This window comes from Podarcis pityusensis (genome assembly GCF_964106645.2).
Source record: "Podarcis pityusensis genome assembly, chromosome: 15".
Lineage (NCBI taxonomy): Eukaryota > Metazoa > Chordata > Lepidosauria > Squamata > Lacertidae > Podarcis > Podarcis pityusensis.
Genome location: NC_138040.1, coordinates 5,303,253 through 5,317,912, shown reverse-complemented (window position 1 = coordinate 5,317,912; position 14,660 = coordinate 5,303,253). Strand labels below are relative to the sequence as shown.

General features: G+C 46.2%; 1 protein-coding gene across 1 annotated transcript in view; it reads left to right on the top strand.

The window, feature by feature from the left end:
- The window catches only part of TBX2 (T-box transcription factor 2), a 34,506-nt gene that overhangs the window by 12,552 nt on the left and 7,294 nt on the right, over nt 1–14,660 (top strand). Inside the window, exons 3-6 of the mRNA XM_080982951.1 lie at nt 1,243–1,389; nt 6,578–6,654; nt 7,626–7,795; nt 12,403–13,040. Coding sequence (XP_080839077.1) covers nt 1,243–1,389; nt 6,578–6,654; nt 7,626–7,795; nt 12,403–13,040 — 1,032 coding nt within the window. The remainder of the gene's footprint in view (nt 1–1,242; nt 1,390–6,577; nt 6,655–7,625; nt 7,796–12,402; nt 13,041–14,660) is intronic.

The window sequence follows — 14,660 nt, the reverse complement described above, 5'->3', positions numbered from 1 at the left end:
CCTTACAATTATGTGTGTGTGTTTCATCGGGTATCAAACTCTATTTAAAAACAGCTGTAGAATAGTGTTGCAAAGAATTATGTCTCTTTTGCTGGACTTATAGCAAAACACACACACACATATACAAACTTAAACAGGTTTGAGACTCTGCACACTTTTATACCACAGTCATATAAATGTATACTCAGAAGTAAGTCTCATTGAGTTCAGAGGGGCATATTCCCAGGTAACTGTGAATAGGATTGCAGCCTTCACTTTGGGTGTAAATGCTGCTGAAGCCTGGAATATTTATTTCCGGATCAAATGCACAGGAGTATATTTTACGTTTATGAAGACCCATTACATTCAACACCTTTGCTCTTTCGTCTTGCATCAGGCCATAGCAACTTCCGAAATATGCAGCATATATAAACCCACAAAGTGTAAAATAGCATATACAAAACACACTTTGTCATTTAAAATATGACCAGTTCTTTCTCCTGAACCTTAGGCACTTTTGTTTTAAAGTGCACCAGCAGTCAAAATCTTAAGCCTTTCTGTGAATTGATTGTGTTGTTGTTGTTGTTGCTACAGTGTTGTTGTTATACCTCCCCACCTCCTGCAAAAAAAAGGGAGAACAACAAAAATCCAGGATAAGATTATGGTATAAAATCTAGCTAACCTAATTCACTGCTTTTTGTTTTACTGGGATTGCTTGCCTGAGCCTATGAGAGTTTACGCGGAAGGGAAGCCTTGAGTTCAATAGGCCTTACTTGCAGGAATAAGTGGGCTCAGAATGCAGGTTTCATTTTCCTAGCTGGGGGTTCCAGAGTGAAGGCCTTGGCTCAGTGCTAGAGAATCTGCATTGCATGTAGAAGATCTCGGGTTCAACTATTGGTCTCCCCAGATAGGGATGGGAGAGTTTCCTGCCTAAAACTCTGGAGAGCTGCTGCCTGTCAGTGTGGACAATACTGAGCTAAATGGATCAAGGCTGCTTTTTTTGCTCCTTTGTTATAGGACTGCAGCCTGCCTACCCTCTCCATTACCACCACCCTTTTAACTTGCCTCCAAATGTGATTTTCTATATAAATATAAGTATAAATATCAATTGGGAAGAGGAAAAGGGTGATTTTTTAAGAAAAGAAAAACAAACCTACTATATATATTAAAAAAGTGAATTTGCCAAATATATTTGTTTTGTTTGTTGCCTTGATTTTAACCACCTCTTCTCTCTCTCTCCCCCCGCCTTTTTCTGAAATATAGACCATCCTTAATTCGATGCATAAATATCAACCGAGATTCCATATAGTTCGGGCCAATGATATTCTGAAGTTACCCTACAGCACTTTTCGAACTTACGTGTTTCCCGAAACGGACTTCATAGCAGTGACTGCTTATCAAAACGACAAGGTAAGAGACACAGATAGACTGCCATTGCATCTGGAGGTTTTGTTTTGCTAGCATTCTGAATAGACTTGCCTTCCATTAATTTGTCCCCCCTCCCATTCTTTTAAAGTCAAAATAATTCACGACATGTTCCTATGACACCACCACCTTACGGACCCCATTTGGACCATTGCAATTTATGGCAATCCAGCTATTGCTTCATGATCTGAAGCTGGCGAGCAGGGATTAAATTTCCTCTTAGCTTCATAGCTAGTGAGCTGAGCGAACTTGGAGCAATCTCTATCAGCCTCAAAGTCTACCACACAGGGACAATAACACCTGTGGGACAGGGAGGGAAAATCACATACTGTATGCAGTCACATTTTCCCAGAGAAAAGGCTGGGTTTAAAACTCCATTGATGCATTCAATTATTCAGCAGATGCACAAGCTTAAAAAAGAAGAAGACAGCTCTCTGCCCTCTAGGAGCTTACAGTTCAAATTCACATGAATTATAAAGATAACGCCCTCCCTGCTTTCCATAAGTTAATTTATTTCTTCTTTATACCTTCCAACTCTTCAATTCTATGATTCTGTGTTTGAAACATTGCACTAATTCACTAAGTGGCTAATAAGATTGTAGGATTACAGATTTCTTCTTTTTTGGGTGGGAGTGGGGGCAGAGGGAATAACTGGTCCAAAACAAAGGAGGAAATGTTGCAACTCCCATATCTCTTCCGTACGTGCCTTGATAGATCCCATTTTTTAAGTCAAAGAATTACATAGCCACACATTACTCTGATGGTGATATTCCACCTTTCTCGCCACCCATCCAAAAAGGAGGCCTCATTGCAACCTGTAGGACATACTCCTGAGTAAACACACATAGGATCTGATGACAGGGCGGATGTGCACAGCCTGATCCCACCTGCATTTACTTGGAAGGAAGCCCAATTGTGTTCCTCAAGGTTTCCTAGCAGGAAAATGTGTTGGCTTCACAGCTAAGCATTGCATCTTAGTCTACATATATGTGGGGTGGGGGTTGTATGTGGAGGGAGGGGGGGCGAGACTCTCTCTCTCTGTGCAGTCTCTTCTTAAGCCACTTCAGTTCCTCAGTCAGCTTATCAAAGTGCAGTTCTAAAACCGAATTGCAGAAACTAGATTTAGGAATGTCTCTTAAACTGAGTCAGAGCACTGGCTCATTTTTCTAAGTACCATCGCAACAGTTTCAGGTAGGGGGACAAGTTCAGGCCTACCTGGACAGGCTTTCTGCATGAAAAGCAGATGCTCCATCACTGAGCTAGGGCCCTAGCAGGGAACAAGCAAACAGGCCCATTTCTGCTTAACTGGTTTTGGTGTCTTTATTCGGAATGGAGGCAAGGACACCAGTTCTTGTGGCGAGATAGAGCTTCTTCTTCCCCCCTCTCACTTCCCAGCTCAGCCCCTTGCTAGAGAGAGCCTGGGCCTGTTATTTCGCCTCAGGTCGCTCTCCTCGATGGGGGCCTGCTTTTGAGCAATCGTTAATCGATTACAAACTTTGCCATAAACTTTACGAGGCAAACAGGCCCACCAGGGTGCTCATCGCTGGCTGTCAATTAATCCTGCAAGGCAGTGGGTGGGACCAGCTGTGTGTGTGTGTGTGTGTGTGTGTGTGTGTGTGTGTGTGTGTGTTAGAGAGAGAGAGAGAGAGAGAGAGAGAGAGAGGAAGAGAGGGAGAGAGGGAGAGCTGGAGAAATAAAAAACGCCTAGCATTTGATGTTAGGAGGTATAGCAGATGTCAGGCTTGCGGGATCTACTTTGAGTTTTTATTACAACCCTGAGATCCACCGTCCAGAGCCGGGTTGAGAAAGGAAAACGCTTGAAAGTTAAATAATTCCGAGCCAAGGACATTTGTTTTATGTACTAGAGCTAATGGTCCTCCCATACAATAATGTGTTCCTGGTTAACTCCTCAGGCAGCTGTCTCCCACCTAGGAACATGGGAGCTGCCTTATAGTGAATCAAACCACTGGACCCTGTAGCTCAGTGACTGGCAATGGCTTTCCAGGATTTCAAGCAGGAAGCCTCTCGCAGCCTTACCTGAAGATGCCATTGAGGAATGAACCTACCGCTGACCCACAGCCCTTTCCCTTCATTTTAGGAATATAATTTAGGCTGGGAGCGGGGGAGTCTGAAATCTTCATTGATCTGTTTCAAAACCACCCTGAGGTTTGCATGTAGTTCCTCACCTACCTCACAACATTTACCTCACTGCAGGGATGATGTCTCTGCCAACGGTCTCTGCATGGAAAGAAAAACCCCACCACATAAACTTAAACAGGGGGAAGGGGTCAGGTTACATTAGCATGCACCTAAGGGTTAAACCATGGGTAGGAAAACTAAGGCCCTGGGGCCGGATCTGGCCCAATTGCCTTCTAAATCTGACCCATGGACGGTCCAGGAATCAGCATGTTTTTAGATGAGTAGAATGTGTCTTTTTATTTAAAATGCATCTCTGGGTTATTTGTGGGGCCTGCCTGGTGTTTTTACATGAGTAGAATGTGTGCTTTTATTTAAAATGCATCTCTGGGCTATTTGTGGGGCATACGAATTCGTTCATTTTTTCCCCTTCAAAATATAGTCCAGCCCCCAACAAGGTCTGAGGGACAGTGGACCGGCCCCCTGCTGAAAAGGTTTGCTGACCCCTGGGTTAAACTCCCAAAGTTCCCTTTATGATGAGCAACCAAAATGGCGCAAAGCAGCGAGCAAGCTTTGGAGTCCACCAGAGCTCTTCATCAGAGGGATATTAAGCAAGGGGGGGGCGCATGAGGGGCAAACTGATTGCTGCTAAAGCAAATGGGGGAGGGAGCATGTTTGTTAGGCAAGAGCTTCATCTCGCCTATAATTGCACAACCTTAATTTGCTGGTGTGCAAATGACTCCCACCCCAAAACTGCAAAAATAGCAAGGTAGGGCAGGGGCAAAGACTCACTGCCTGAAACCCTGGAGGGAGATCTGCTGCCAGTCAGGGTAGACAAGACTGAAGAGATGTGGACTCAGTTGTTCTGCCTCAGTTTCCCATACTGCAGATGCGGTGATTGTGCCCCTTACCTCAAAGTAAATTCCGATCGAAATGGGTAGGGCTTAATTTCAGGACAGAGGAAAGTTGCTGAACGATGTTCTCAGACCTTCCCTGAGTCCTAGAAAGATGGATTTCTGATTGGCGTTGCTGCTTGGAGTCCTGGCTGAGGCGCCTTCTCTCTCTATATAAATCTAAGGAGCACTTTGGAAGGGGGCAGACTCACGCTGGAGAAAGGGGGAGAAACAGAGCAATGCAAATGGAACATGGGGCTGGAGCGCCTCTTCTCTAAAGAAAAGTGAGGGGTGCATTGAGATAATTCCCAGACTCTAGATTCAAATATCATGTGCTCCCACAGGATGGGGAACCTGTGGCATTCCAGCTCCCATTCCAGCCCAGTTTGTGGGCTCCAGCTCCCATTATCCCCTGACCATTGGTCATGCTGGCAGCAGGGCCTGACGGGAGCTGGAGTCCACCAGAATATGCAAGTGTTCCCCATTCCTGGCCTTGAGAACATTTTTTTTGTATTATTACTTCTGTGGCCTTTTCAGTGGTGGCTCCCGGCTTGTGAAATGCTCTCCCCCGGGAAGCTTGCCTGGCGTCCTCAGTGCATATAGTTAGGTACCAGGAAAAAATATGTTCCTTTTTAACCAGGACTTTGGCTTCTAAATATCTACAGCTTTTGGCACGGGTGGGATGGTGTGTCACTAGTTTTAATGTATGGATGTGTTTTTTACTAAAAAATATTGTAAGTCGCTTTGAGTTGCTATGGCAAAAAGGTGACTAATAAATTTAATAAATAATAATAATAAAATTAGAGGAGAGAGAAAGAAAGAAAGAAAGAAAGAAAGAAAGAAAGAAAGAAAGCAAATAATGCAAATAATGGAAAAATAAGATGGGTGTCTGATCCAGCCATTTTTTGGGGATGTGTGTGTGTGTAGGGATCTAAAAGTAATCAGCAGGCTAATATATAAAAATGTAAACAATAATCTCCTGTGAAACGGTGGAAAGAGTGAGAGATGTCTGTGTGTGTATCGGGAGGGGAAAATACAAGAAAATTGCGCATCCATTTTTAAAATGCGGTATCTGCGGGACATATTACCAAGCCATGAATAATTGAGGGGTCTCCTGTAGCCAGTCGCCAGAGCCCATAAAAAAAAATACTCCTGGCGTGCGCTCCTTTCCCCGAGACCAGATAAGAATAGCGTTTAAACAGCCTGGCCGTGTTTTCGTCGCCACCTTCCCTCTTGGGGGCCGTGAGAAACTGGGGCCGGGGAGCCGAGCAGCTTCCTATCATTAAACCCCGATGAATAATTCAGACAAAACCTCAACATCGTTTTTAATAAAGCCTGCGGTGTGTTTTAAACCGGAGGGGATTCGGAGCTGATCTATAAAAGTGAGCGGATGAGATGCTTTCTGGGTTGAATTGTAAAAGGGGAGTGTGTGTACATGTGGTTTTGTTTTGGGGTTTTTTTTGGGGGGGGGGTTGCAGACGCAACTAAAAACTGATTATCCAAAATCAGGGAGGAGGACTCTGTGTCCCTCCAGATGCTGGACTACAACTCCCATCATCCACTGGCTATGGATGATGGGAGTTGTAGTCCAAGGACAGTTGGAGCTCCCCCCTCCCCGATTTTCCTATCCATGGCTACTCTGGAGTAGCGTGACCTTCAGACCCTCCAAGCGTCCCTATTTGCGGGAGCTTGGCTAGCATTGCGCTATGAAGCTGCCACGGCATTCAAGCGGTTACTTGGAAGTAAACCCCACTGAATTTTACGGGGCTGGCTTTTTAGTAAAGGAACAAGATGGGAGTTCTGGCACAAAGGATATGGTGATGTTTTCCATTTCCCCTCCCCTCTCTCCCTCATCCCGATTTGTTCCAAGTGATTTTTAAATTGCTAATATCTGGAGGAATCGTCAGAGTGCTTTTGGTTATTGTTTTTAAAATCCGACTTCCAAATTTTCTTCCCCTAAACGGAGGGGGAGGGATATAAAGTGTACCGTATTAAGAATGGGTGTCCAGCACCTAGCACCGCGGGGAGGGGGGAGAGAGCAGGGTTGCCAGGGAATTTCCAGGACACAGCTTTGTTTGGGGAGGGGAGAGTGTCCATCAGGTGCCATGCTTGAATTAAAAGAGGTTTGTCCTTTAATTTTTCAGATCACCCAACTGAAAATCGATAACAACCCCTTTGCAAAAGGATTTCGAGATACCGGGAATGGCAGGAGAGAAAAAAGGTATGTATGAATATTAATCAAGTCTGGGGATTTTTTAAAAAATCAGGACACCCACCCACCCCTTTTCGTTCCTCCTCCTCCTCCTCCTCCTCCTCCTCCTCCTCCTCCTCCTCCTCCAACTCCCCTCTCAGGTGTTGACCTGCAGATGTTTTGGAACCCCCTTAACTCCTGACCATTCATTGGTCATGCTGGCTGCAACTTCTGTAGGGCACCAAGTCTGCCTGCCTTTGAGTTGCCTGTTGTGGCTGCAGTCTGAAAAGCCCTTGATGGAAAGCAACCCCACTAAGCACACTGGACTTACTTCCAAGCAAACATCTGTGGGATTGTGACCTGCACCTTAACCTACAAATGTTTACATGATAGTTATTAATAGCAGTAGCAGTAGCATTTTATGTGTTGTTCCGCCGGCGTGCCCATTTATCAATTACTATTGCTACTACTGTTATTAAATAATGATTTATCAAAGCCACAATAATAATAATCAGAATATTATTAATAACCATCCTAATAAAAACTGCACCATCAGTATGCTCGTTATTATACTGATGGTCCAGTTAACAGAAACAACCATGAATAAACGTAGGTGCATCGGTGGTGCAACAATGAATGTGTGTGTGTTTTTTTTAAAAAATATATCATTACAGTATTATTGTTAGTGCCATCAGCATTCCTGCCACTTCTCAGAGGCCAGGTCTCTGCCCAAAAAGCGTAATAATCTAAAATGTGACCCAGGGAAAGTAGAGGCAGGGTTAAGCAGGGGAGAAATATGTGGCTGTCTCAGTTCCACGGGTTTAGGTTTGGTTACAGGTATATATATATCTGCAGTTACCAGTGAATAGCCAGTGATCCCTTTCTCTGGCTGTTCCTCTCAAAACCGAAAAGGCAGAGACGGAGAAGGAGGCTCTGGGCACCTACCTCGCTGACCATCTGTTTCAAACTTAAGACTAAAGCCTGCTTTTTGTCACTGAAAGGAAACAGCTCACTCTCCCCTCTTTGCGGATGTACGAAGATCAGTGCAAGGCAGACCGGGATGGGGGCGAATCGGATGCATCTTCGTGTGAACCGGCCCCCGTCCGGGAGTCGCTCCACTCCCCCTTGGGCACAACTCCCAGTCCCCTAAGGCTCCACCGGAACAGCAGAGGTAAAAAGCTTCTGAATACCTCACTCCAAAAAATAATAATCTTGAGTAGGAACCGTGGTTTGCTCAGGGTGCTAGGAGCTGTTGCTCTGCTAGGGGAAAACTACAGTTCCCAGGATTGTACTTTTTTGGGGGGAAGAAATGTGCTTTAAATGTGTGGTGTGGTCCTGTTGAACTTTGTGGGGGCTCTTTTTCCCTTCTGAAACTACAAAAGACTTTGTTGTTGCTTTCTGCAGGCTGATCCCAGGCATGATTTACTCAGAAGTAAATCCCGCTGGCTTCAGTGGGGCTTCCCCCAAATGATCCCACATAAAGAGCTCCTGGCCTTTCAAAGTGCTATATTTTTCTCCAGGTTGGATGCAATGGGAAGTTTACTTCTGAGTAAACAGGTGCAGGACTGGAAGGCAGGCCCTTGTGTCCATGGGGTTGTATCTATTGATTAACAACAAAATTAATATTTTCCCCTTGAGCGAGTTCAAAGCGCTTAACACATCTTTTCGCAACAGGCTTGTGAGACTGCCAGTGTGAATATCATTCCCACATTGCTGAGTGGGGTTAGGGCAGCTATTTTACCTTCTTGTATTTGCGATGTGAAAGATCGAATTATTTTTCTTTTAATCAGCAACAGAACGGGGGGTTCAGATCGCACTGAGCGATGCCTCGTTTTAACCAGCACGTGCGTGGGTGTGCGTTAATTCAGCACCAAGCCGTGTCAAGGCCTTGAAAATCTACCTGTCTAGCATCAGCCATGCTCAGAGGAGACCCATTGAAATGAATGGACAGGATTCATTTTTAGCTGGATACAAACCAGTGGCTCTGGTTAACTACACCTCAGGAAAGTGTGCTTAGAATTGCAATGTGGAATAGGCACCTGAAATAGCATTCCCTAGGGCTAAACCCTTGAAACCTATGTAGGATTTGGTGAGATTCCTGCATCGCAGGGGGTTGGACTAGATGACCCTCGGGGTCCCTTCCAACCCTACAATTCTATGATAATTTAGGAACACAGGAAGGTGCCTATTGAAATCTAATTGGAATCATCTATCAATATTTTATACCTAGGAATATACTTCCCTGGGGGTAAACCTCATTTGAACAGAGTATGGCATTGTCCTGCCCCTTCCCAACCAATCTAATCTAAGATATAAATCCTAAAGTGAGGAGTTTCTTATCAAGATTGCTGAGCTTAATTTAAGAACCAGAGTGGTTTTATTTTTATTTTTGGATTTTATTTCTGTCGAAAGAAAGAGTCTGCTTCGATGGGCTTCTCATCAACTCAACTCTCTTTCCTCACTCCCAGCCAATAAAAATATTAGCTTAGAAAGAAAATTGGAGAGCTTTCAAAGGGGAGAGGAAGAAAAGAAGAAAAACATCATTACATTTTTAGTGATTTAGCTTGCAATCCCCCCGCCCCCCCCGTTTTACAACCTGTAAATCAAATTTGCAAAATAGAACCCACTGGATTTAAAAGGCAAGAGACTCAACAACGCAATCCTTTACCTGTCTACTCAGAAGTAACTCCTGCAGAGTTAAATGGGGCATGCGTTCAGGGAAGTAAATTTAGGATTTCGCTGCCTCAGACTTCAAGATTCAGATAAATCTTTTTTGTTTTGGATTTGCAGCCTAATCTCAACAACGAATAAGAAGTCTTTTCCTTTGTTGCCTGCATAATATGCATGCATATTTTTAGAAGTATTTTTCATGGATATCACAGCACTTTCCGAGTAAACATCATTTAGGTTCAGGATTAGCCCCATTGAATCTGGTGGTTCGGTGTATTTCCACTTCCATAAACTGATACAGGATGTTTTTATATATTTTCCCTCTTCAGTGCATCTTACTCGCTTGCTCTCCACTCCCAGCAACAGATACGATCCTTCTGACATCTTATTTTTCTTCCAATTACCCATTTCAACAAGGGCAATTTCCCCCATCAAAACAGATCGAATTTCTCTTCCAGTTGGGGGAAGGAAAGAGGGCGAGGAGAAGGCGCCCCTTCACTGTTTGCTTGTGCAAAATTATGGATTTTAAATAAAGTGGAGTAAGAAACCTTTCCCCCCTCCTTTTTTTACGTTGCATGATAAGTGGATCTCTCCAGGTGTTGACGTGATTGAAATGGCCAGTTTTATTATGCCTACGCAATGGAGAGCGAGCGGTATATATACACAGTATATATAATTTCTCTCCATCACTTTGCTGGCGAGAATGGTCAGTCGCTGGGGCGAATGACCCTGTTCTCTATCGCCCCCTGGCAGCGGCTCTAAGCACACTTCATTTCCTTCTTCACCTGTCTATATTTCTCCACTCCTTTGAGGGTTGGTTTTTTGTTTTGTTTTTTTGCAGTCTCCTGCAGCGACCTCAAATTGGAAGGTCAATCAGCTGCGCTGCTAGTTGATCGTTTATTACAGAGCAGAAGAGTGTTCGTTGCATCAGTCCACAGACCATAGCAGAATGGTGGCCATCTAAAAAGAATCGAATAAACAAATAGGAATCCCCATCTCAATATGGCTTTCCCTTCCCCTTATGTGTTGTGAGGTCTCTGTCTCTCACAGTCCATTCCATTTTAAACTGACTTGGGCTGTCATCCTATGCTCCAAGGATGGAGAACCTCTGGGTGTCAAATGCAGCCCTGTCTCACTCAGGTTGTGGAGTTGGACCAAAGAGGGGGTCTGGGGGCCATATTTGACCCGCAGGGTGGAAGTTCCCCAACCCCTGATTTATTCCATTGTAAGTGGTTTCTTGTAGGGACGCGGGTGGCACTGTAGGTTAAACCACAGAGCCTAGGACTTGCCAATCAGAAGGTTGGCGGTTCGAATCCCTGCGACGGGGTGAGTCCTGTTGCTCGGTCCCTGCTCCTGCCAACCTAGCAGTTCGAAAGCACATCAAAGTGCAAGTAGATAAATAGGTACCACTCTGGCGGGAAGGTAAAAGGCGTTTCCGTGCGCTGCTCTGGTAGAAGCGGCTTAGTCATGCTGGCCACATGACCTGGAAGCTGTACACCGGCTCCCTCGGCCAATAAAGCGAGATGAGTGCCGCAACCCCAGAGTCGGTCATGACTGGACCTAATGGTCAGGGGTCCCTTTACCTTTACCTTAAGTGGTTTCTTCTCTGAATACAACAACAACAACAACAACATCCCCTTGCTAGAGATTTGGTTAATGTGCACTTCTGTTTGACAACGCATAGACAAAGGGAACTTCGAGATGACCCCGTTTATGGAGTATCCATCTTGATTTGTTTGCAGGGAAATGAGACAAGGCCTGCTATTTAATGAGGGTTCATTCTGATTTGTTCACAGGGAGGTTAGATAGAACATTGCATTTGTCCCACACTTTCCAGTGCATTCCCCTCCCCATCACTTTCCTTCTTGCAAAAGAAAAAGGCTGATCTGTTGGGGGAGGAGGTTTACTGTGTAAGACCCTCCAAGTGTGCAACCCAAATTTGACATTAGAAAGTTGGGGACTTTTTTAGTTTGGAGAAAAGTCGAGCAAGAGGTGACATGATAGTAGTTTATAAAATTATATATGGCATGGGGAAAGTGGCTAGAGAAAGGTTTCTCTCTCTCTCTCCACTTGAAATCATGGAAATCCAATTTAGCTGAATGTTGGAAGATTTCAGACAGATAAAAGAAAGTCCTTCTTCATGCAGCGCAGAGTTAAACTACAGAACTACAGAACAGGAGGCAGTCATGGCCACCAACTAGGATGGCTTTAAAAGAGGATTATACAGGTTCTTAGAGGTTGAGGCTCTCTTTGGCTACTAGCCCTGATGACTATGTTCTGCCTCCACTGTCTGAAGCAACAATAATTCTGAATAATATCAGCTGCTGGAAACTGCAGCAGGGGAGAGCATGGATGTACACAGGTCATGCTTGAAGATGGGGCTACCTTTGAAGGTGACCTGGAAACTACAAATAATCCAGAATGCAGCAGCTAGACTGGTGACTGGGAATGGTCGGCAAGACCACATAACACGGGTCTTGAAAGACCTACATTGGCTCCCAGTACGTTTCCGAGCACAATTCAAAGTGTTTAAAGCCTTTAAAGCCCTAAACGGCCCCAGCCCAGTGTACCTGAAGGCGCGTCTCCACCCTCATCGTTCTACCCGGACACTGAGGTCCAGCGCTGAGGGCCTTCTGGCGGTTCCCTTACTGCGAGAAGCCAAGTTACAGGGAACCAGGCAGAGGGCCTTCTCAGTGGTGGCACCCGCCTTGTGGAATGCCTTCCCACCAGATGTCAAAGAGAACAACTACTACCAGACTTTTAGAAGACATCTGAAGGCAGCTCTTTTTAGGGAAGCTTTTAATGTTTGATGCGTTACTGTATTTTAATATTTTGTTGGAAGCCGCCCAGAGTGTCTGGGGAAGCCCAGCCAGATGGGTGGGGTATAAATAAATTATTATTATTATTATTATTATTATTATTATTATTATTTTTCCCGGAGGTGGCCACTGTGAGAACAGGATTCTGGTCTAGCTGATCCATTGGCCTGATCCTGCAGGCTCCTCTTATGTTAGTATGTGATTGAATCTTGGAAGTAACCAAAGGTGTAAAAAAAACCCCAACAATACAAGAGCCCTCTTTAATTTTATTTCCCCTCTCCTTTTGCAGAAGACAAGGGCAGCGACCAAGAGCTGGAGAAGCTCCCCGAAGGGAAGAGAACAAGCCCTGACCCTGGGAACTGCAGCCCCCACAGCAGCCCCCGTTTGCAAGGCGGCGAAGAGCGGAGTAAAGAGAGAGCCGGCAAAGCCAGCAATCTCTCCAAAGAGAGCGCTGCCGAAGGGGGCATTTTCAGCCCCCTGGGCTTGGAGAAAGACAAGGTGGAGGGGCGCAGGAAAGAGGCACCCCAGCCGTCTCAACAGCAGCAGCAGCAGCAGCAGGAAGGATCCAAGAAAGAGGCTCCGGATTGCGCCACCCTGGGGGGCAGCAAGGAGTCCTTTGCCCCGCTGATGGTGCAGACAGACAGCCCTCCGCACCTGAGCGCTGGGCACCTGCAAAGCCTGGCGCTCTCGGGGCTCCACGGCCAGCAGTTCTTCAACCCCCTGAGCACTGGCCAGCCCTTCTTCATCCACCCAGGACAATTTGCCATGGCTCCCGGGGCCTTCTCTGCCATGGGCATGGGCCACTTGCTGGCGTCAGTGGCAGGCGGAGGGAGCCTGGAGAACGGAGGTCTTTCTGCCTCGCAAGGGGCAGCTGGCACGGCCACCCCCTTCCCTTTCCACCTCTCCCAGCACATGTTGGCTTCTCAGGTAAGGCGGCAAGGTGCGGGGAGCTGTTTTGGGAGGGGGAAATGGCTAATGGTGCTGTGGTGTAATAACCTGGGCAGCCTGGTACCCAAGTAGATCAATGTGCTTTGCCTATAGGAGGCCCTAGGTTCACTCCGCACTGTCAGCTGCTGTGGCGACCAGGTAGCAGGTGATGGGAAAGACTGGAGAGTCACTGCCAGTCAGAGAAGGCAGTGCTGGGCTGAATGTCCAAACAGCCACACCTGCTAAAGTTAGGTTCCTATGTTTCTGTAGTCTTTTCCTAGGGCAGCATGGCTAAGCGCGAAGGCTACAATCCTAGGCAAGCCCCTTTGAACTCAAGCAATGGGTTTACTCCTGAGTAAACATGCACGAGGACAGGCTGCACCAAGGCTCAGTTTGTGAACTAGGGAAATCTCTGCAGTTCAAATCCGGCCCTTTGCCAGCCCTCCTGACTTGGTATTCACTCCTGCATCTGCAAAATGGGTATAATGAATGACCATATGCAGTGGTTGTAAAGGCCTTTGGCAGGATGCTGAGCCAGATGGGCCTTTGGCCTGATCCAGCAAAGGAATGAATGAGCATATGTAGGCAAATGAGCTTTATCTGTGTCATCCTTGCTGCCACCTGGGGAGTGTATACATAGTTTCTGTGCAGGATATGAGAGCTTTTGAGAGTTTGGTCCAGGCAACCCGTATGCTGATGCAGGAATTTCACGGCGGTCTGTTCCATGAGCTTTTACTGGAGTCAGCGGTAGAAGCTGATCCTTTAGGGCAAAGGGGGAACTGCCACACCAACCTCAACCTGCCTTTTGCCTGCTTTCTTATTTACAACCACACCAGGAGGTGACCCTGCCTGACATCTCCCTCCTTTTTGCCTCCTGTAGAACTCAGCCAGGTGGTGGATGGAGACAAAACTATAACTAAGTTGGCCACACTCTTCATTTGCTCTGGCTCCACCTATTGTGTTGACTCCTTGCGTTCTGCCCCACCTATTCCAATGGGCACCAGCCACTGCAGTGGGTCAGGAAATTCTTCCTAACATTCATCCCCAATCCATTTAATTTTCATTTGGTTCCACTGGCTTTTTCCTACCCTCTGGAACAACAGGAAACATGTTTGTTCCATCACCCGCTTGACACCCCTTTAAATACCTGAAGACAGCTATCATAGTCACCTCCTAATAATCTCTGGGCTAAGGACACCCAGTGCCTTCGACCGTTCCTCATCTGGCTTGATCACCACCATTACTGGTCTCATTAAGGAGCCTCGGATAAGCCTCAGAGGGAGTTATTGGGACTTCAGTACACAACTGTTGTCATTAGGGTGCCCCCCTTGTTTGGGGAACTTTCCTAGAAGCACAAGACTGGGACATCATAGGAACGTAGAAGCTGCCTTGTACTGAATCAGACCACTGGTCCATCTAGTTCACTATTTTCTGCACTGGCTGGCAGCAGCTTTCTCCAGGGTTTCAGGCAAGGGACATTCAAAGCCCTATCTGGAGGTGCTGCCAGGATTTGAACCCGCGAGATTCTGCGTGCAAAGCACAAGCACTGCCACTGAGCTATGGCTTTTCCCCGGCAGGAGCTGAAACAAGGCTATGTGTTGGGCAGGGAGGGTGTGCTTG